Source organism: Gavialis gangeticus, unplaced genomic scaffold (assembly GCF_001723915.1).
Source record: "Gavialis gangeticus isolate Ggan-Ray unplaced genomic scaffold, GavGan_comp1, whole genome shotgun sequence".
NCBI lineage: Eukaryota > Metazoa > Chordata > Crocodylia > Gavialidae > Gavialis > Gavialis gangeticus.
The window spans coordinates 111,408,478-111,429,675 of record NW_017728992.1 but is presented as its reverse complement, the minus strand read 5'-3'; the positions used below and the strand labels follow the sequence as shown (position 1 = coordinate 111,429,675).

Below are 21,198 nucleotides of genomic sequence, written 5' to 3'. Positions count from 1 at the left end.
CTAGGATGGGTGGCTCTGGGAAGATCTTTTTAAGAGCAGGGTCTCTTTCTAGTATGGGTTGCAATTGTTCAAGGATTTTCCGTATGTCCTTAGACCAACATGGCTACAACCTACACCCCTGTAAGCTCCTATTTATGCATTTAGTTTCAAAGTGGTAGATAGCTGATCTTTGTTTTGGCAGTTGAGGACCAACATTTTATGCTGTGTTTAGGAGGGCATTTTGTTGTAGTTGTTTGTCATCTTTGTTACTTTCAAAGAAGCTTTTACTCCTTTAATTTTTATTTTTCGTATTAGAGTTTGATATTCAGTTGTTCTTTTTTGCTCCCATTCATGTTTTCTACCAAATGCACTTTATTTTTCTTCCTATAGGGAAGAAAATTCCTTGGTGGAGCAGTTTGCATTTGAAGCATTAGTTGTATTTATTGAAAGCCTGGCCTTAACCCATACAGATGAGAAATCACTAGGTGAGTTGTTCTAATTTATTATGAAAAGGAATTAATAGAAATATATTTGAATCTTATAAACAGAGTGTATAATGAAATACACTCAAGAAACTAAACCAGAGATCTGCCATTGCAGGGAAAATAAGATGCTACTCATCAAAAAGGATGAATTCTTTTCTTTAATCTGTGTTCCTTGGTAATTTGGGTTTTCTGGTTTATTGGCATTTCTGTGCAGTCTTCACATGCCATAAATTTAGTTGATTCTTTTCTGTTTGTCAGGTAAAGTTGGGTTTTTCAAGTATTGTACAATAATATTTAATGCTCTGGATGGTTCTGATGTGGATGTCCTGGACCAATATCTACACTATTTAAAAATGAAATTCAGTATATTTTGAGCATAGAATACTGTCATTCAACAGACTTGAAACTCAAAAAATATTCCTCTTGCCATCTTTATCGCATCAACAGTCTTTATTGTAGAGTTGTATGAAAAATTTGCAACTTCCTCCTCAGTATTGAATGCTAATTCTTTGTCAGTAACATTTTATCATGTAATAATGATTGAATGCTAATTCTTTGTCAGTAACATTTTATCATGTAATAATGGTTAAAATATAAAGTTTTAGTGTTACAAATTTTGGATGGGCTGCTTTTTGAGGAAACGTACCCTAAGGAAAACAAACTCCTCTTGTTGGAGTTGCTACAGGTGGTAGATACAGTCCCAAAATGATATGTTTTTTACAGTGGAAACAGTTTGCTAAAGACGAGTTTATTTTGCATGTCATCCACACATGTAATTCTTCTTGTATGTATTTATACATGTATATGTTAATTAGATAAGGATTGGATTCATTGATGGATTTTCTCTTTTATAATAGGTACAACTCAGCAGTGCTGTGATGCCATTGACCACCTGAAGCGCATAATTAAGCACAAAGCACCTTCCCTAAACAAGGCAGAAAAACGGCGGTTACCACGGTAAGTAACTTGAGAAATTTTAGGTTGCCAGATGCTACACCTCAGTTCACCAGCAAACTAAAAAATGGTGTTGGGTTGTTGCTCTGGCCCAGATTATGCAACATCGTTTTCTAGCAGAACTCTTGACAGCACACTCAGTTCCCTGGTGGTGGCAGAGTAATTTTTGTTTGCAGAGTAGTGCTGCCTCTGTGAGCAACAGGTTTCCAGTGCCACAAGAATGTGACCAGAAAGCTTGTGTAGACAAGTCTGAGCTTCTGCCCACATCTTCTGCCCCTTTAGCAGCTGATGCCCCCGCAAGGGTGTGCTGCATGTCCTGCTGGCATAACCGTTGGGAAGCTGCATGGATGGGGACTTGTTCTGGCTTCCCTGTATTGTTGGCTGTCTGCTGGCAGATGCATGCAAACACTTAGCTTTGTGAGTTCTACTAATCCACAACTCTGTCACCTACATACCTGATGAGAAACTTGTGAATTGTCCCTTGAATGTCTGATTAGAATAGCTGAATGTGATGATGCTTAATCAGGTTTTATTAGTCTAAGTCTATCCCTGATTTTTGAGCAAAACAGGCTGGAGAGACAGATCACTCTAACTCTGGAGGTGCTGGGAAGAGAGGGTATTTTACCCTGCAGGAATCTTTGGGGCCATTTTGAAGATGATTTAAAAGACCTTGGAGGGAACTATCCCAGACGTTTTTAGGCACAAATAAATGTCTTACGAAGCATAGGAAAAAAATAATGCAGAATTCTTAGTACTGTTGAAGAGGCTTGGAAAATGTCCTTTTCCCCTAAGGAAGTGGGCAAGTGGAGTGTGAAGGTTGGCATCAGTGGTTAGGTAGTTGGGTTACATGCTCATAGATCAGTTAACTAGTGGGATTAAGAGTTATGCTGCTTACTGTTTAAGATGTAGTCTATGCTTTTATTTTTTGCATTTGAAGGGAGGAAAGGCAGCTGAATCTTGATGTTATAGTAATTGAAATGGTCATCACAAATCAAATTAGTTGAGGGCAGTAAGAAGTCCAGCTTACACCTGTATAAATGTGTGTAGTGTAAGTGGGTTTGGCCTATCCAACCATCTCTGCTCCCTTCTCTGTCTTCCCTGAGGTAGTAGAAAGGATAGTTGGAATCATTCATAGGACATTACAGTTTACAAGTGGAGCAAAATGGTCTTATTAACATGATGGTACTATGGTTTTGTCTAAAACAAAAGCCCATGCATAATACCAGAAAAGACTGTGTGGTGTTTTTTGCACAGAGGATTTCAACCTGCAGAATCACTGTGCCTGTTGGACATTGTCATGTGGTTGATGGTGCAGTGTGGACGACCTCAGACCGAGTGCCGACATAAATCCATGGAGCTCTTTTATGAGTTTGTTCCTCTGTTACCAGGTACTGAGGATCATGTTTAATGTAGCTCTGGTCTGCTGTTTCACAAATATCTCTATGCATGCCTGCTCAATTTTGCAGAGTACAGTACTTTACATTTATTAAAAAAAATCTTTTTGTAGTCATGGTGGAGCAGCTGCTAGTATTCAGTATAAATGCTGTGGCTTATTATAACACAGGCTTCCTCACGTTGATCTGCTAATGTGTCTCTACTCCGACTTGTAAGATGCACTTTTAGGCATAAAGTGGCTCTTGAGAAAGTGGCTTTGAGAGCATACTTTTATGAGACAGAGCTGTCTGTTCATAAACCATCTCTTCCCATTTGTCTGATATAAGCGGCACAGAGAAGTAGGACTGGAAGCATGGCTAGGCCCAATACAGTAGTCAGGTAATAAAAGCAATAAACTGAATATGTTTTCTTATGTTGATCATCAGGGATCCTAGTTTTCCACAGGGAAAAAAGCAGAAAATCTTCATTTTAAAAAAACACAAAAATCCATGTTTCCCTGTGACGTACCAAAAACACAGCAGCATCCTGTGGTGAGCAGCACCATTTTGCGCTCTTTTTTTCTACTGTGCTTTTTCTTCCTCTTGGCCAATAAGCATCATCCCCCACCCCCTCAGCTGGTGAGCCAAGAGGCAAAAATAAGAGCAGAAAAGGCGCTGCTTATAGTTTCATAGTTTCATAGTTCTTGCTCTAGTAGGTTGTGGAAAAACACAGATTTTTGCTGTTTTCTGTGCTGAACAGAAAACTGAGATCCCTGTTGATCTCATATTAAGATTCGTAATACATATGATAATGTTGGAGAAATCCTGTATATATAAAAACACATGTATGTGTACATAGGCTTCCTTGCACCACTCTTAATATGTTAATTGTGTATTTGTGTGTGATGTATATGGCTGGATCTGTGTGTATGTATGTGCAGGTGCACACGTGTCTGGATCCAGCTGTGCATTTTCTTGGAGAACTTCTAATTTCTCTTACTGCTTTTTTTGTTTGTTAGGAAATAAGTCCCCGTCTTCTTGGCTGGGTGATGTTCTGGAAAAACAGGACAGCTCTTTCCTTATTAACAAATTTGAAGGAGGTGGCAATCGGGATGACAATCTGTGTGGGATCCTTTCCCACCCAACTCTCCGTCACCTGCAGGAGCCCTTTAGTGTGCGGGCTGTTGTGCAGTGGATGGATATGTTTTTAGCCGCTTTGGACTGCTACAATACGTTCATTGAGCAGAGAATGTTCAAACCTGAAAATGTACTAGGTAAGTGATTCTGGCTACTGTTAAATTTATTACCTAAATCCATATGGTGATGGGTTTGTAGTTTAGGCTAGACATTTTCTTGAGCACAGGTGGATATACAAGCTCTTAACCAGTTTGGCAACAGGGAGGCAACTTGTTTTTTTTTTTTTTTAATTTAGTAGGCAAGAGTAATACCTCCTATTTGCTTCTCATTTTTAGAAGTGTTTTCTTGTATTTTATAAAACGATTAATTCAAGGGGTCTGGACTAGACTCCTTCCAAAGCCCTTTCCTACTCTTGCTTATTGGCTAGAAGTGCTTACTGACATGCAGTGTGAGGATTGCCTTCTCTCCCCGCTGCCAGTCCAGTGATTTGAATGTGTTACTTTTTTCTAATGTTTTCAGCAGCATCCAGTCAGAAGATCTCAATAGCCATCATACTGGTCATGTATGAAGCCCTGTTGTATATAGCTATTAGACACTGAGTCTGTATCCAAAAAGAGTTATTTTCATTTCTAAACAAAGCTTCTACAGTAGTAGAATGTGTAAGTGCAATTAAGCAGCCATTTGTACAGTATTCAGTGCTTGTTTTAAAAAAAACTGTGTGTAAAGAGGTTAAGTTTTTGTTGTTATTAGAACTGTACAATGAACAGGTCATTGAGGGCCTGATTGTTCAGATGTGAATTTGCCTTACCTCCATATAGTTATAAATACCTGATCTATGGGTCCAAGTACTTAGTATATACGCACAAAGAATACGAAGTTGTATGAAATTCTGTCCTTAATGTTACAAATTTAATTGGCATATCACTTGTTTAATAATAACATCTAAAGATTGGAACACTTTGAGTCTTAACGTCCAACAGGGATTTATGGCACAAGGTACTGTCAAGAATGACCCACTTCTCCAGGCTAGTCATGAGCCATGTGGTGAGCGTAGAATGTTGTGTTAAATTTAAGAGTTACTGTTATTTAATGTGGCATAATTCTTTCTAGGTACAAATTCTTCGTTCTTGAGAGCTGTGGAGTTCTTCCTTGAAACTATTGCATTACATGATATACATGCAGCGGAACAGTGCTTTTACACTGAGTCAAAAGGCAGCGTGTTCAGTCCACAAGAAAGAGAAGAGTACAATTACAGCAAATGTACAATTGTAGTCCGAATTATTAGGTTTGTCAGCATGATCCTGGAGACCTGTCAACAAGATTTCTGGAAGGTAGGTGCTGGACTAGCAGCTCTTAGAAGTTGCTCTCTTCAGTTCATTAAAACTATTATTTAAAGTTGGTGTTTCAGCTTCAGTGAGTGAGGTCCAAGGCATTTCCCTAGTGAAGAGGACAGGCTTATTACTAGCCTGGAGAAGTGGGTCATTCTTGGCAGCATCTTGTCAAGGGATTAATTAATCCAATAATCCCTGTTGGATGTTAAAACTCATAGTGTTCTCATATTTAGACATAATTGTTGCAGTAAGTATAAAAAAGCCATATGGGTGATAAAGTTATAATTAAGAATAATATCCGCTCCATGTGTCTGCCTTTTAGAATATGAAATAGAGGGTATGTGAATACAAATAACTGACCTGTGGAGCAGAGTGCAAATAGATATGCTGTTGCATGGTTCTGTCTTTAAGAAGTAAGCATTTAATTGCTGTAGTGGTGAGATTCACTAATAGTATTTTGAAATGAGTTATTTGGAGTTAGAACTCAAATCAATTAATCATCCATATTTTGCTTTATCTCAGACAGCAAATATAGGGGAAAAGTGCAAAATGATTTATTTTTTTAAAATAAAACTTGTCTGCATTTTACTTTTTGACTCTGTCTAGCTGCTTGAGAAGGAATTGCTTAATTTGAATCTGATAGAACTCTTAGTGGTGACAGTGTGTGATCCATCAGCTGTGGGCTTTAACACAGCTGACGTTCAAGTCATGAAAAATCTCCCAGATAATACAGTGAGACTCGTGAAAGCTTTGGCAAAATCTCCCTATAAAGCATCTTTGGAGCTAAGCATAAAGAAAAGAATAACATCGCACAGGTAGGAACTCTTTGATAACCATAATGATTATTAATAAACGTCAGAACTAACACAGCTCATAGTGACTGTGGAGTGAGTACAGTTTCCAGTGTACTTTTATAGGATGATGTATTTTATTTTCATGCTATGTCAATATACTAATAAAAGCACAAGAAATAAAAATATATATATATATTTTCCTTGTCAGCATTCAGGAACTTTGTTCAGTTGATCTGTATGATCCAGATGCTTGTTTTGATCGTGTTAGAATTAGCTCCATCCTATCTGCATGCAAACAGCTCCACAAGGCTGGAGTGCTTCATTCTGTGCTGCAGTCTCAGGTAATTATTATTTACTTATATAAAAATTTGGTGAACACTTCCTTTTCTATAGCTAAGTTTAAAAAAAATAAAGGTCATGTGAAATGGATCAGTGAATAGTATTGCCCTTTTACAGGTGAGGAGACTGGCAGAGAGGGGAGCAGTGGTGAGGAGTTGGTGCTGTCAGTGAGATCAGAACTCTTGTATTGCTCATGTTCCCTTATAGTAATGCTTTACGTCATACTCTACAAATGTAAAAAGCAGCACTTCAGGGCCTTAATTACTACACACTAGGGCATTAAAGCATCTGAATACATGGTGAAAACTTAGTTACTGGGGAAAATTGTCTAGTATGTAATGATCTGCCCACACCTGTGCACTTCAGCAGTCAAAATGGAGGTTACTTCAACAGTATAAACTCTTTCAAACGGAGCAGTAGATTAAATAGCACATCTCCCACTTATTTTACTTGTCAGAGCAGCAAGCATATTGATTTAGATCTTAGAAAAAGCAGGCCAGTAAAATATAAATTGTTACATTTTATAAACCTGATTTATATTTTACTAGTATGGTACATTTTTGGAAATGGCGGTTAAAGATGTGTCTAAGACTTTACAAACCATATCAAGATAATCACAGAAATCTTGGTATCTCAAGCAGAGGTAATTCAGGAGAAGCAGTTTTTCTTCTGACCTTAAAAATGAGCATTATGAAGAAATAGGTCTCAGAGAAGGAGTTTGATTACTTCTAGCAATACTTGACATCTGACCTGGTAGCTGTACAAGAAGCGCATGCAAAGCCTAAACAGCATTTCACCTCTAAATCTCTTACAAAAAAAGCCTAAGGAGACTGAATCTTTTTTACTTGAATAGCTATTCATTTGCCATTTTTCCAGATGAGGGTCTTCAGGTATCAGACCCTCCTCTCCAAACAGGACTTCCTTTTATAGGATAGTCTGCTCTCCTGGGCAGAGTACCCAAGGAACAGCAGCAGGAACTGAAGATGTTCCCCAAGAACCAATTTTCATAGATTCATAGACATTAGGGCTGGAAGGGACCTCGGAAGATCAAGTCCAGCCCCCTGCCCGAAGGCAGGAAGTCAGCTGGGGTCATAGGATCCCAGCAAGATAAGTATCCGATTTGCTCTTGAGGGTGTTCAGTGTAGGTGCTTGAACCACCTCCGATGGCAGGCTATTCCAGGCCTTGGGGGCTGGGACAGTAAAGAAATTCTTCCTTATGTCCAGCCTGAAACGGTCTTGCAGTAGTTTATAACTGTTTGACCTCGTCATTCCTTGGGGCGCTCTGGTGAACAAATGTTCCCCCAGATGCTGGTGATCACTCCTGATAAACTTATAGGTGGCCATCAGATCACCCCTGAGCCTGTGCTTTTCCAGGCTAAAGAGCCCCATGGCTCTCAGCCTATCATCGTAAGGTCTGTTTTCTTGACCTCCGATCATGCGTGTGGCTCTTCTCTGCACCCTCTCAAGCTTCTCCACATCCTTTTTGAATTGTGGGGCCCAAAACTGGACGCAGTACTCCAGCTGCGGCCTCACCAAGACCGAGTACAAGGGGAGAATGATGTCCTGGGATTTGCTTGAGAAGCATCTATGGATGCAAGCCAGTGTTTTGGTCGTTTTACTAGCTGCAACATTGCATTGAAGGCTGGGGCTTCTTCTTTGCATGTTTGTCTGGGGGTTCTTCATTAATGCCACAGATGCAGGTGTAAAAACATGTTATCACCATGAAACTTTTGTCAGGTCTCCAACCACCCAGCCTTCCCTGGGAGGTCCAGACAACCACAGAGGAGATACCCCTTGCAAGGATGAGCTCTTTAGCTTCACCACCGATGAGACACTTCATAGACTTGAGGACAGCAGGATATGATTGTTGCCCATAAGCCTTTATTTTGTACAAGGGGAAGGAACATAGCAGCACTATTCCAGGTGTAGTTCTCACTGGAATACCACCATCTACAATGCCATTCTTTGAATGAACAGACAAGAGCCTGTGGCAGTTGGTAAAGATGGCCACATTTATAAGTTAATAAAAAAACCTCACTGGCTTCAGCAGGACCCTTTTAATTCTATATATGCTAATAAAAACTTGGAGAGCTACAATTTCTTGACAGTATATTGAATGGTGTCAGTGGTATTACATAGATGGCTTGGTCTCTTCCTAGCATCCTGGGTTCTGCTAAGATGTGGTAACAGTTTGTCCCCTCAATTTTCTGTACTAGTGGTAGTCATCTGAAGCTTGATACCTTAAGCTCAGAGAAGTTTAGAGTCCCTTAAATTTTGGTATATATTTGTTTTAATCTGAATATTGTCCCATATGATCATCAATTTATTCTGGCAAACAAACGTTCAGAGGGGTTTCTTAGGAGTATCAGTAGCCTGTGTAACACTTCATGAGGCCACTACTGGATCAGAGGGCTTGAAAAACAGAAAACCATGATTGCCTTTCTACATCTCCTGTACAGAACAATTCTCTGAAAGTTTAATTTCTTCTCTTTCCCCCACCTTCTCCTCCGTTGGAAGCTAAATGGAACAGCTGAAAAGTCTCTGTATATTGCATTTAACTTTTTTTGTGTTCTTTATTCATAGCAACCTAAAATGGAATCTTAGTGATTTTTTTTTTTTTTTTTGGGGGGGGGGGTCCCCCTTCTCCCTCTCTTTCTTCCCCACTTCCCCCACTTTTAGGGTTCAGGACTTCATTTCACAGTTGGCTGTCAACTTCTGTCAGTTGTTTACAAAGGGATTGCACCAGGGGATGAGAGAAAATGTCTACCATCATTGGATATCAGCAGCAAGCGACTGGCTGATGGACTCCTACAGCTGGCCTTTGCTTTTGGTTGCCAGGTAGGATATGGTATGATTTCCACGCAGTATTTAAGAGAAGAGATGCCAGAACTTTAATTTGGTGTGCTCTCAGGAACATTGTAAGAGAAACTGGTTCACTTCAACAATGTGTCCTTTTTGGAATGGGTGATATCTCTTTATATCTTGCTTACATGCATTCTTTCAGAGTGCAGTATTCATTAACATCCCTTAGTACCTCCACTTCAGTGTAGAGTGCCAGTAGGCAAATCATGGATCCTTTACTAAAGGAAATATCCTAGTATTGTACTGGTTGTGCTTTATTCTTTGTATTTACTATTTGCTTGTTTACTACAAATACACATGCGACTGTTTGAGGAGGCAGTTTTAAAAGTTCTCTTGATTTCTCTGGGAACGAGCAGAGTTTAGTACCCATAGATTGGTGGATTAACTCTGTCTCCTTGTGTTGGTTTCCACAGAGTGAAGAACTGGTGAATCTGATGTTGAATACAGTGATGTTATCTGTACCAGTCTGTGAAGCAGCACCGAGGAATCTGCTCAGCTTCTGCCACGGAGAGTATTTCTACAACTTGTTCTCAGAAACCATTAATCACGAACTGCTGAAGAACCTTGATGTGGCCATACTTCATCTTATGAAATCAGCTGTGGACAATCCCAGAATGGTAATAGCTGCTAAAGATTCAAGAAGTATATAGAAAGATTATCAGAAAAACGAAGGTGCAAATAAACTGTAATGATTCAGAGGCTTAAAGGGCAGGGATGGAGGGAAAGGAGGTCTTTAGTCATCTGTCCCAATGAATAGACGTTATGTTTGACTGTTATTTCTAGGGCTTAATTTGGAACACACGGATTTCTTCTTTTTTGCATACTTTAATTTCAGGTGGGTACCATTCTGAATGGTATGTTAGATCAAAGCTTTAAAGAGCGTGCTGTATGCAAGCAGCAGGGAATGAAGCTAGTGACTGCAATCCTCAGGAATTGGATGAGACTTGACACCTGGTGGGCCAAAGATTCTGCTCCTGAGAGTAAAATGGCTGTGTTGACCCTGCTGGCCAAAGTTCTGCAGGTATACATTGCTTAGTAAAATCAAAGCTACTTTTAGAAAGTTTATAGGAATGTGTGCCACTCTGAGAGAGCGGCAATTTTTGCTTGTCGTTTTATTTGAGTTGGGTTTTTTTTTTCTTTTTCTGTCTATCTGGGAAATCATAAACAATGCATATTAAGTATTAGAAAAAACAAACTGCTTTTTAACATACTGAATTTTGTTCTTCCATTTGTTGTCCTTGTGGCCCAAGTTTTAGCTTCCTTTGACATCACTGAAAATATGTAATGAAATAAGTAGGGATTTTGGAGAAGGAAGTTGAGATGCAAAATTTCTTATTGGCCACTGAACAGTAGTTTTTAAGAGAGGCTGTGACCATGTCAGTCTGTTTCAGTAAGCTATTTAAGAACTGTGAAGAACTCTAACCTCTTTGCCTCTCAGGTCTATCACCTTTCTGAATCTCTTCTTTTTCTTGTATCCTGAAGTTGGACTGCTGTAGATACTGGCTTTTGGGAGATATCTTTCTAAACCCATGCAGAAATAGCTAGGAAGAAGAATTATGACTTGTCACCTTCCCCTCCCTTCCTCCACCCCCACCATATAAGAACATTACCGGAGGAATGTTTAATGATGCACAAAGGGGTTTGTCTAATGGCTTATCTGACAGTGGAGTGTTCCCAAATGACCTGCCTTTGGGAGGGAGTTTAATATTCTTTTTCTCATGGCCACTGAAGTGTCACTGTACAGTTCTTTTTGTCATATGTGAGAGCTTTTTAAATTCTTGCTAATGCTCTGTTTAAAACCAACACCCCTATCATGTATAAATTTGCATTTCCTGAATTAAATTCAGAAATGGATGACTATTCTAATTAAGAACAAAAATATAAGGTTATAGGGAGTAGTCTTATAATAATGTATGTATTTTTAAAATTACATCTTTGATTTTCTTCTCCCCAGGTGGACTCTTCCGTTTCTTTTAATACAAAACATGAGGCATTTTTTGCTGTTTTTAATACCTATACTAGCTTGCTTGTTGATCAGAATTTGGGTCTAAATCTAAAGGTAAGTTGTTTTATATTTTTCCAGGTTAGACGTAAAATCCCTTTTTATGGGAATACATTTTCAGAAAATGTCTGCCATCATTAGACATCAGCAGCAAGTGACTGGGTGATGGACTCCTGCAGCTGGCCTTCGCTTTTTATAGAGAACCTATATTACCTTGCTTTCATTTTTATAGTAGGAGCAAAGAATTTGCTTTTTTCTCTCATCTTTCCAGGAAAATATACAAATCTGTAATGTGAAAATGACAAATCAATGTGCTCATAACTTCCTAGATGGAAGCATGCATTGTTAACCTTTGTTTTTCCTAGTCATAACTCACGTAGGCTTTAGGAAAGGTCAGCAATAGGTAGATATAATGGTTTACAAATTAATTTGAAATGTATGAAGAATAAAATGGTAAAATGACTAACTTGATCAGACCATCTGCAGCAATTGAAACTGTCACCTGTGTAGGAAAAGAATCGAGCGTCTTCTACATAACCTAAAGAACCAGTTCTGTTAGCTGAAGACAGTAACAAACCCCGATAACCTGTATGTGTTCTAGTTTACTAGAAAAGGACAAAAAGATATGGGTAATGAAAGTTGTTGAATTGAGTATCTTGGAAACAGTGAGTTTTTTGTTCACAGAAAAAGTGCTGTATCATTGCCACTGCCAATTTGCCTCTGTCCTGAACTAGACAGAATAGCTCTAGTGAATGTCCTAGTGTTCATATTCAGTTGAACTTGAACTTTCTGCTCCAGCTACCAAGAAGTGTATCAAATCAGTATACAAGTTTTGGTGGTTTCTTCTGATGTTTAACATCTTTTAATTACGCATATGAGCCATGACCTATCTCTATGGGTAGGCTAGTCAGTACGGGCCAGAGCTGAATTTTGAACCATCCTAAAGAGAAAAAAGGCTGTGTCATCTCAACATCAGTTACCTGAGCCATTCAACCATGCAGTGAAGTTGCTACTAAACCATGACATGTTAAGTGGTCTGATCGTTGTTGTAGATGGGAAAGGCCTTTTGACTTTGATATAACCACTCTTTATTTACTTTAGAGTCAAGCAGTGATTATCCTGCCATTCTTCACTAATCTGACTGGAGAAAGGCTTAAAGAGCTAAAGGATGCTCTTGACCAACTTGTAGCCTTCAATTTTCCCATGAAATCTGATGAGTTCCCCAAGGGAACCCTGAGATATAACAACTATGTGGACTGCACTAAAAAGGTCAGTACTTGAGTGGGTTTAAGGTGTATAAATTAAAACATAAGTGAAACTTCTGGCAAAAAAAATACAGTTTACGTTAAATATGTCATCTCTGAGATGACAGGACTCCTTACTTCTAGATCACTGAGTTGTCCTAATTTATTCCTAGCAGTTAAAAATTAGGAATTAAGAATATTTAATGCAAAGGGTGCGTCGCTGGCTGGGATGATTCAGACAGGTATTGAAAGCTGGATTCATGATGGAAATGATGATGTTGACGACAATGACACTTAACTTTCTTGCTTGCCCCTTTTATGATTTTCTTTCTCTTGACTCCTTTGATGACTCCTTGCTTTTGTATTGGTCTGTCTGCAGTCAGCATATTGTTCATATTTTATCCTGTCAGCATATTCCTTTGTTCAACATTCCTGTTACAAGCACACCTCTTAATTTGGCCTTTTTCCATTGTCCATGGGTCTCCTTTATCACCTTTCATTAACAGATCCAATTATTTCATCCCTCTGATTCAGCCGATTAGTGCCAAGTTCAGTTTATTTGGGCTAGTAACAAAACTATTACTATGCTGTGTTAGAAAACCTTCTCACAGTGATAGAAAAAGGAAAGAAACATCATGCGAGCAAACCCAAGGCCATAAACTGCTTGCAAGAAACAAGGCCAGATGATATTGCAAACACCAGCAAAATGAAAAGTTCAGATGATAACGAGGCTATACAGAACTTTAGGCTGAATATAAAAGAAAACTTTAAACAATGCTATAATTCACCACTCTATAAACAGGTGCAAGTTTAAAGCATAAAATATGACAAGCTACCCTATTAAGGGGGCCTGTAATAGTTTGGAGAAGTTTTACTTATAACCACAGTGAATCCAGGAGAGGAGTGAGGGAAGGTTTAGCTACACCCCCTTGGGCCATGCACCACCTATGTAATGAGCCCTCTGAGCTCCTGGCTGGTCAGTGTGGGCTTTGGCTCGAACTCTGCTTATGCAGGGAGCTTTCAGAGCTCATTAGCTGGTTGGTGTGGGCTTTTGCCATAGCCACTGTTTTGCACAGCTCTAGAGCCCAAGGGGTGATCACCACTGCCATTCACCATCCACTTCCTTATGCCAAACTTGAGTGCAGTAGAAAAGGAGGGGCAAATGCCAGTATTGCTCACCCCCTGAGACCCAGAGCTATGTGAAGCAGTGCCTCTGGTAAGAGTCTGTGCCACTAGCTGATGAGCTTGGAGCACTCATTGTACACTGACAGCACAGCTGAAGGGTGTGACCACACCACTGCAACCCACTGCTCCAGTCCTCTATGTAACCTTCCTATCCAGGTGGTGGTGGTAGCATTCCAAAAGTGACCCTGAGCAGCATTTCTTCCTTCTTCCATTATTTGCTCCCTATAGATCTATGTTTGATAGGCCAACTCTTCTGGTCACGTGACAAAATCACTTTAGCTTTTTAGGGGCTCAGCTAGTAGGGGGTCAAGCAGTTATTCCAATTGTTAAACTTTTAACTTTATTAGAACAAGTATTTGTAGAACTCTAAGACATCCAAATTCAGAGGCTTGAATTCTTTGTTCAGTTTCTTCTATTAGATTCGGATTTTTGTCTCACTTTAGGGCAGTTGAGAACACAGTTATTGCAACTGTTGCATTCTTTTTTTTCCCCTCTCTCTAGTTTCTAGATGCTCTGGAATTATCTCAGAGTCCTATGCTGTTACAGCTGATGACAGAAATCCTGTGTAGGGATCATAGACACTTCATGGAGGACTTGTTTCAAACCAGCTTCAGAAGAATTGCCAAAAGGTGAATTCAGTTTATTGTCCCTCTTTGAAACCTTGCTGAAGCAAAACTTCTTATGTAAACCTTACAGTGGTAGCCTGAGACCTAGTAATAGAATAATATACATTAATAATAAACATACAAGCAGTAATATGCATACAAATATTATATTTTTGGCTGTTGTGTTTAAGAGATTTTGTGTCTCCTCCCCCCCATGCCTTCATTAATTATAACATATCCTTCTAAAATTTCCCTTTGTTTGCCTTTTCCAAGTACTTGGTATAAAACTCAGTCAATTATTATTTTGTCTTCCCCTGTGATACTTCAGATGTTTGGACAAATTCTGCAAAGCCTTTATAATGCAGTCTGTTCCAGTGTGATTCAAATCAAGATACTAATCATGCAAGACATTCACAGGATTCTTGACCCCAGTTGCCTTCCTACCTAGAGTCAGGGGGCTGGACCCAGTGATCTGCAAGGGCCTTTCCAGCCCCTAACAATCTATGAATCTATGAAATGTATTATGCTGACTTGTTTACTATGAGTGTTACCATGACAGATCAGCAGTATTGCTAACATGTCCATTGAATGGTACAACAAAAATGTGTTGTTTAGAACACGTTCTTTTATAGCTTATTTTGATTTCTAGTTTTGTGACTTAAGTCTTTTTGTTATGCCCATATTTATTTTGGATTTTTAGATTTATAATTATCTATAGTACCATGTGCATGTAGCAAAACTATTATAAGTAGGCTACATTTTTTTTCCTTTCTGTAAATTTGGGAAGTATAACTAATCCTTCTCATTTTTTTGTTGTTGTTGTTTTGGAAATCAAAACCAACCTCTTCTATTATTCAGAGAAAAGGAGGCCCAAAGTATCTCTGTGGTGTGGCATATCTGCCATTTTTCAGGTTTTTAATTCCCCCTCTTTCTGTCTTTTCCTTTGACCATGTTACCATTTAGTAACAAATGGTGGCTACATTTGGGAAGTGATTAGCAGCTTTTTCCTTGTTATCTATTCCTTGTTATCTATTTTCCTTGTTATCTATTCCTCCTTCTGAGGGTGGGGGGTAGGTCTCTGCATATTACATAAGATGTAGAAACATTTCTATTAGTCACAGAAGTAAGGCTAAAAGCGACCTCCAGAGGTCATCTAGTTCAGCACCCTGCCTCAGGCAGGATCATCCCTATCCAAACGGTCCCATGCATAGAGGATGAGATTCCAAATGCCCAGCAGTTCCATACCACAAGCTGTGTACCGTAATGAATCGGATACTTCTTTTGCAAAATTGTGAGACTAGGTGATTGATCCATGGTGATTAGAGCCCAGACTCCAGTAATTGATACCTTTTTTGTATATATGAAATTTGTTACTTAGTTTGAACACATCTGTAAACCAACAAAACTGGATGCTGGACAACAAATTGTTGTATATGACAAGTTTCCTATGCTTGGCTAATTTTGGCTTGCTGTACATGCTCAGTTGTATAATAATATTTTGAATAGTTGAAAAGATGTGAATATACATATACAAGAATCGCTTCAACTACGCAGCTTTCTATGGAATGAAATACATCCGTGTTTAACAGTAGACAGCAGCACCACACCAGTTTGATAGGAAGTGGAGGAAAAACATGGCATCTGACAATATGAGGAGAATCATGTGGGTGTAGATTGTAATGACCCATTTGGAAACTGAGTCAAGGTTTGGGCATTCCCCTCAACAAGACGTAATCTTTAGTGACTTCAGGTGGTACATTTCTGTGCTTCACATTTCATTGGAGATGTTAGGAGAGAGGATTTGTATGCCAGGTTGTGGTGTTGGTCAAATAGTGACTTGTGCAGAAGAGTGTTACTTAATAAAAGATTAAACCCTGACCCTGGTAGCCTTGAGAAATCTGCTGAGGTCATGATACGAGTAAGTATGAATGGAAAATGGGATAAAAAAAGTAGATATTGTGCAGAGTTTTAAAACTTAAACAAATTTGGTAGTGGAACTTTGTCATCAAAAAATGTTCATCCCATGTAGGAGTGACTGCAGCAAACAAGTGGTGCTCTTAGACACTGTGTACAACATGTTCCAGAGTGAATCCCTTCTTTCAAATGTCACACGTCAAGCCTTTTTGGATCGCTCTCTCCTCACACTCCTGTTACACTGCAGCCTGGATGCACTGAAAGAATTCTTCAGCAAGATTGTAGTGGAAGCCATGGATACACTCAAGTCCAGATTTACAAAGGTAAGCATCATTTACTTTTTACAGTTGGAACAGTTTCTCTACAAAGTTAGTCATTCTCTGAGATGTTACAAATATATAGCTTGTTTAGCTTAGAAACAAGATTGAATTTAAAATAATGTTTCCAATTTTTGAGGACACCGGAGGAAAAATTAACACAATAAGGGCCTCACTTCTTGCAGAAGGGCCTGTTCTCTTCCACAAGACATTTTTTGAATGTCTCTGTACTTCCCTGTTTGTGCCAGGAGAGAGGCTCTTTTCCTGGCACAAAATGAGCACCTGTAAATGGCCTACGTTTGTACTCATCTGGACATGACCTAGATGTTCAGACATCTGGTTCCCTGGGGACAAGAAGCAGCGCACACCTTATGCCACTGTTACGTGTCCTGGGACAAAGCCTGTGCCATGAATCCTCTGCAGCCTAATCTGGGGGCTGGGGAAGCTGCAACTGCAGCTTTCCTGCTGCTTGCAGCCTGGCCAGCAGCAGGAATATGGCTTATTCAACCATTATTTTTCTTATTTTTTTTTCCTAACAGCCCCTAATAAACTAAATTAATCACAGACACACAGTAGATATCCCAATAAACAACAGTTTAATATAAAGTATTCATAAATTATTTAAGAGCAGCTTGAAACCTGACTTTTGATATAAAATTATTGTTACCTTTAGAACAAGGAAAGGAATGAGAAGCAACTCTGTGAAACAGTAGCGAAATATGTTATAAGGACAAGAGCTAAGAGATCTTTCTGTGCTTTTCTTTTTAGTCAAATGAAACAGTTTTTAATACACAAGTCATCAAGAAAATGGGGTATTATAAGATCCTGGAAGTGCTGTATTCACGTCTCTCAAAAGAGCATGTTCACTCGAAGGACTCTCAAATTAACCAGGCTTACCAGGGCACCACAAATGTAGAAGGGAATGAACTTACCAAGATGCTAATCAAGTAAGAGTTTCTCATGTGTGTAATAACCTTTATTTGCTTCTAATTACCTAAGGAACCAGATACTGTTTCTATGTATGCAGTTTGGAAAAAAAATCCATCCTAGCAATGGATAAATTTAAGAGAAGATCCAAATTGTGCTTTAAACACTAGATATTGAATTGGATTTATCTCAATATGGTGATATGGTGACCACCAAATGTAGAGGCCAGGGCCATGAACAGATGTTATATTTGAAGTACTTTTAAAGGGTAAGTGGACAAATGTACATACTTTATAAAGTGCTGCTTCTATTGTACTTTTTGGCTGTGGCTGAAGAGCCACACTACTGCATGCTGTTGTGGGCATTATGAAGCACTCGGGGCACAGACAAGGGGAGCTGTAAATCTGTTCATGGCCAAAGTGCTCCATATTTTAAGCACTTCAGAGTGCAGTAGCTTTTGAAGCACTTTACGTATCATGTCTGTCCATATCCTGGAATACTTCATCAGGGTAGTTACAGCTTTTCTTAGTTTCTTGATTGTATGTCCTGTGTCATGGGAGGTGGGTAGTGTTTAATAAAGGGCATATTTTGCCATCTCTGAAAATGATGCTCTGTAAATCAACTTTATATATTTTATTCTAGCTTGCTAATGGCAGACTCTAGATCTTATTAGTGTCCCCTTTGTCCAGTGAAATTGGAAGCATAACACTTAAATGGAAAAGGTCTGTTTGGCCATCTAGTCCCTGATGATGAGTGTTTCATAGAGAGGATATGCGTTTTAGTTATTCCTAAATGATGCTCATCATTAAGATGTAGCATTAATATTTCTAACAGTATCTTAGGCACCTTTTGCTGTGTGTACTTATTACAGTAATTATGATCCTGAACCACAGGATCCCAGGATACAATTTATTCTTAAGGAGCCAACAATTTTCCCAGTATCACTCCACTGCAGGTATTGTAGACTTGCATTCACATCATTATGAATTTGCAGTAATGGCAGCAGGTATCATTTTTGATGAATTAACACCATAGAAAGAAAAATAATACTACATGTAAAAGTTCAGTAGCATTGTTTTATTTTACAATTAAATACCCTTCCTCTTTGACACATACAGAACAATAAAATGTAGCAGATTTAATGAATTTATATTTATTTTATTTCCTAATTCATTACATCTTACAAGGATCTTTCTTTAAAAAACTAGCTGCTGATTGGCAGAACTTTGAAAACTAGATTGAGGTTTGCATTATTTGCCTGCTATATAATGATTCCTGTCTGGCCTGTTCCTGCTTGAATTTCTGGGGAAGAAGTTTGTGAAATTTACCTATATGGGTAGAGGAATTGTATTCCTCTAATTTGAAATAGCTGAAGTAATAGGTTCCTTGCACTGGGAATTTCTGTAGAAATACTAGCTAAGGTTTGTTTTCATTGGTGCTGGGTGATACTGCTGCCACAAAGGATTCCTGTTGAAAACTTAAATTTATTTGAGGTGGTGTGTGCTGGTACTGCTTCATTGCACTCTGGCTCCCTTACAAAGCTTATGTTGTCTTTCTGCTTCCTTCGCTAGTCTTTGTATTGGGGCCTCTGTGATATTCTACAAAATGTTGACAAGATTTTTGGTCTCTTTTAAGGTCTTGCTATGATGCATTTACAGAAAATATGGCAGGTGAGAGTCACCTTTTGGAAAAGAGGAGAGAGTATCATTGTGCTGCTTATAACTGTGCCATTGCTGTCATCAGTTGCGTCTTCACTGAAACTAAATTCTACCAGGGCTTCCTTTTCACCGAAAAACCAGAAAAGGTGAATGTTGATGAGGAAACTACTATTTGTTGTTAATGTTCTGCAGGGTCCATCCAGTATAGTAAGACACTAATGGGAAGATTTTATTTGTTTCAGTGAATCAAACCAAAACCTGTTTCCCACAACTGTTCCTTATCTTAATAGTGTCTGAAATAAACAGGGAAGTAGTTGGCTTCTTTTAATCTTATATAATATTTGAATTGCAGATCAAGGTTTCCATATCTGGTTGGGGGTTAAAGTAGCAAGACGTTTGACCTACTCTGTTTTAAATAGTTGTTGGTTAAGTACAGAAAATAACCAACATTTAGTTTCTTAAATATTAGTGGAGTTGGAATGTTATAGCTGTGAAGATACAGGAAATATGTGAGAAGCTTGGTATTTTAGTGAAATCTTTTCTGGAACAACGAAATAGTTGGAGAAACGTTAGCAGAAGAGCACTTCTATGTCTGAAAGCTTGTTTAGCATGTCTTCTAATTGTGTAGTTGTTCCAGTAAAAGATAGTACTAAAAAAAATCTTGCTTCTCAGAAGATTCTAAAAAGAACATTTATATTAGTATAGTTCTCATGAATGAACTCATTGAATGAGACCATTACTTTTCATTGTGCTTGGTATGTTGAAATAGATTCTATTTAATCTGGCTGCAGTAGCAGCCACTGATTACATTATGACTTCCTAAATTGTCAGCTATGCTTTGGTTCACAGAACTTGCTCATTTTTGAAAACTTGATAGATCTGAAGCACCAGTATTCTTTTCCTGTAGAAATTGAGGTGAGTATGAGCTCTGCGCTTTGTTATAATTAAGTGGAAATGTTAAATTGCTTTTAATGTTATACAGTCATTATATACCATAGTATTTACACATGCAAAGAGATCACTTGCATGAACAGGGGGCAGCAGGGCAGGCCCTACGAGGAGAGGCTGCAGGACCTGAACCTGTTCAGCCTCCAGAAGAGGAGGCTGGGGGGTATCTAGTGGCCTGTTACAGACTAGTCAAGGGGGATCAGCAGGCACTGGGGGAGTCCCCGTTCCCCTGAGCACTGCCAGGAGTGACCAGGAATAACGGTCACAAGCTGGCAGAGGGTAGATTTAGGTTAGGTATCAGGAGGTGCTACTTCATGGTCAGGGCGGCTAGGATCTGGAACCAACTTCCAAGAGAAGTGGTGCTGGCTCCTACCCTGGGGTCTTTAAGAGAAGGTTAGATGAACACCTTGCTGGGGTCATTTGACCCCAGTAATCTTTCCTGCTGTGGCAGGGGGTCGGACTAGATGATCTACTCAGGTTCCTTCCGACCCTAGAAACTATGAGATAGGGAGATGGAAATAATGCTGTTGGAGTGCATGACATTGATAGGAAAAATCCACTTATATCTTCTTTTTTTTTTTTTTAAACTAGTTAATTTATCATTTTTGCGGGCAGAAATCCCAAACTCTGGGAGTTGAAAAGCACAGCTTTTACTGTTTTGGCAAACTTACTCTGATAACCCACTACCAGAATTAGTAATTCATTTGGCACAAGGTAGTCCTAAGCACTGTTAATCAGCATTGCAATTCATTTTCAGTAGCTGGAACTCTTTCTTTGGCTATCAGTTGAAAAGCTGTATTACTTTAGATAAATATGCCATCTATAAGAGATGCTCAACTTGTTTGGGTTTTGTTGTTGTTTAATTCAGGTTAAAAACCATATAAACTTAGCTCTTTGTTGGGTCTTAGGTGCCAATGGAAAGGAAGAAAAGGTATATTGCCATTAGGAAGGAAGCCAGGGATGCAGTAAATGGTGATCCAGGTAAGATATTCATTGATTTAAAATTTAATTTGTTTTTTTTTAATAATCTTAAATTTACAGTTGACATTTGCACATTTTGATTTTGATGTGCTTATTTTGTATTAGAGGTGAGTCTGGAAAAGCTGGCAATGAGATCTAAAGACAGTCTGGTGATTTCTCTAGT

At 38.8% G+C, this 21,198-nt stretch overlaps 1 protein-coding gene across 1 annotated transcript in view; it reads left to right on the top strand.

Moving 5' to 3' along the window:
* The window catches only part of PRKDC (protein kinase, DNA-activated, catalytic polypeptide), a 141,235-nt gene that overhangs the window by 47,078 nt on the left and 72,959 nt on the right, over positions 1-21,198 (top strand). The window contains exons 28-45 of the mRNA XM_019518957.1: positions 370-464; positions 1,322-1,421; positions 2,673-2,806; positions 3,811-4,065; positions 5,039-5,259; positions 5,866-6,074; positions 6,262-6,394; positions 9,072-9,230; positions 9,668-9,871; positions 10,090-10,275; positions 11,209-11,313; positions 12,358-12,525; positions 14,187-14,314; positions 16,320-16,527; positions 17,290-17,468; positions 19,084-19,252; positions 19,956-20,021; positions 20,963-21,035. Coding sequence (XP_019374502.1) covers positions 370-464; positions 1,322-1,421; positions 2,673-2,806; positions 3,811-4,065; positions 5,039-5,259; positions 5,866-6,074; positions 6,262-6,394; positions 9,072-9,230; positions 9,668-9,871; positions 10,090-10,275; positions 11,209-11,313; positions 12,358-12,525; positions 14,187-14,314; positions 16,320-16,527; positions 17,290-17,468; positions 19,084-19,252; positions 19,956-20,021; positions 20,963-21,035 — 2,792 coding nt within the window. The remainder of the gene's footprint in view (positions 1-369; positions 465-1,321; positions 1,422-2,672; positions 2,807-3,810; positions 4,066-5,038; positions 5,260-5,865; positions 6,075-6,261; positions 6,395-9,071; positions 9,231-9,667; positions 9,872-10,089; positions 10,276-11,208; positions 11,314-12,357; positions 12,526-14,186; positions 14,315-16,319; positions 16,528-17,289; positions 17,469-19,083; positions 19,253-19,955; positions 20,022-20,962; positions 21,036-21,198) is intronic.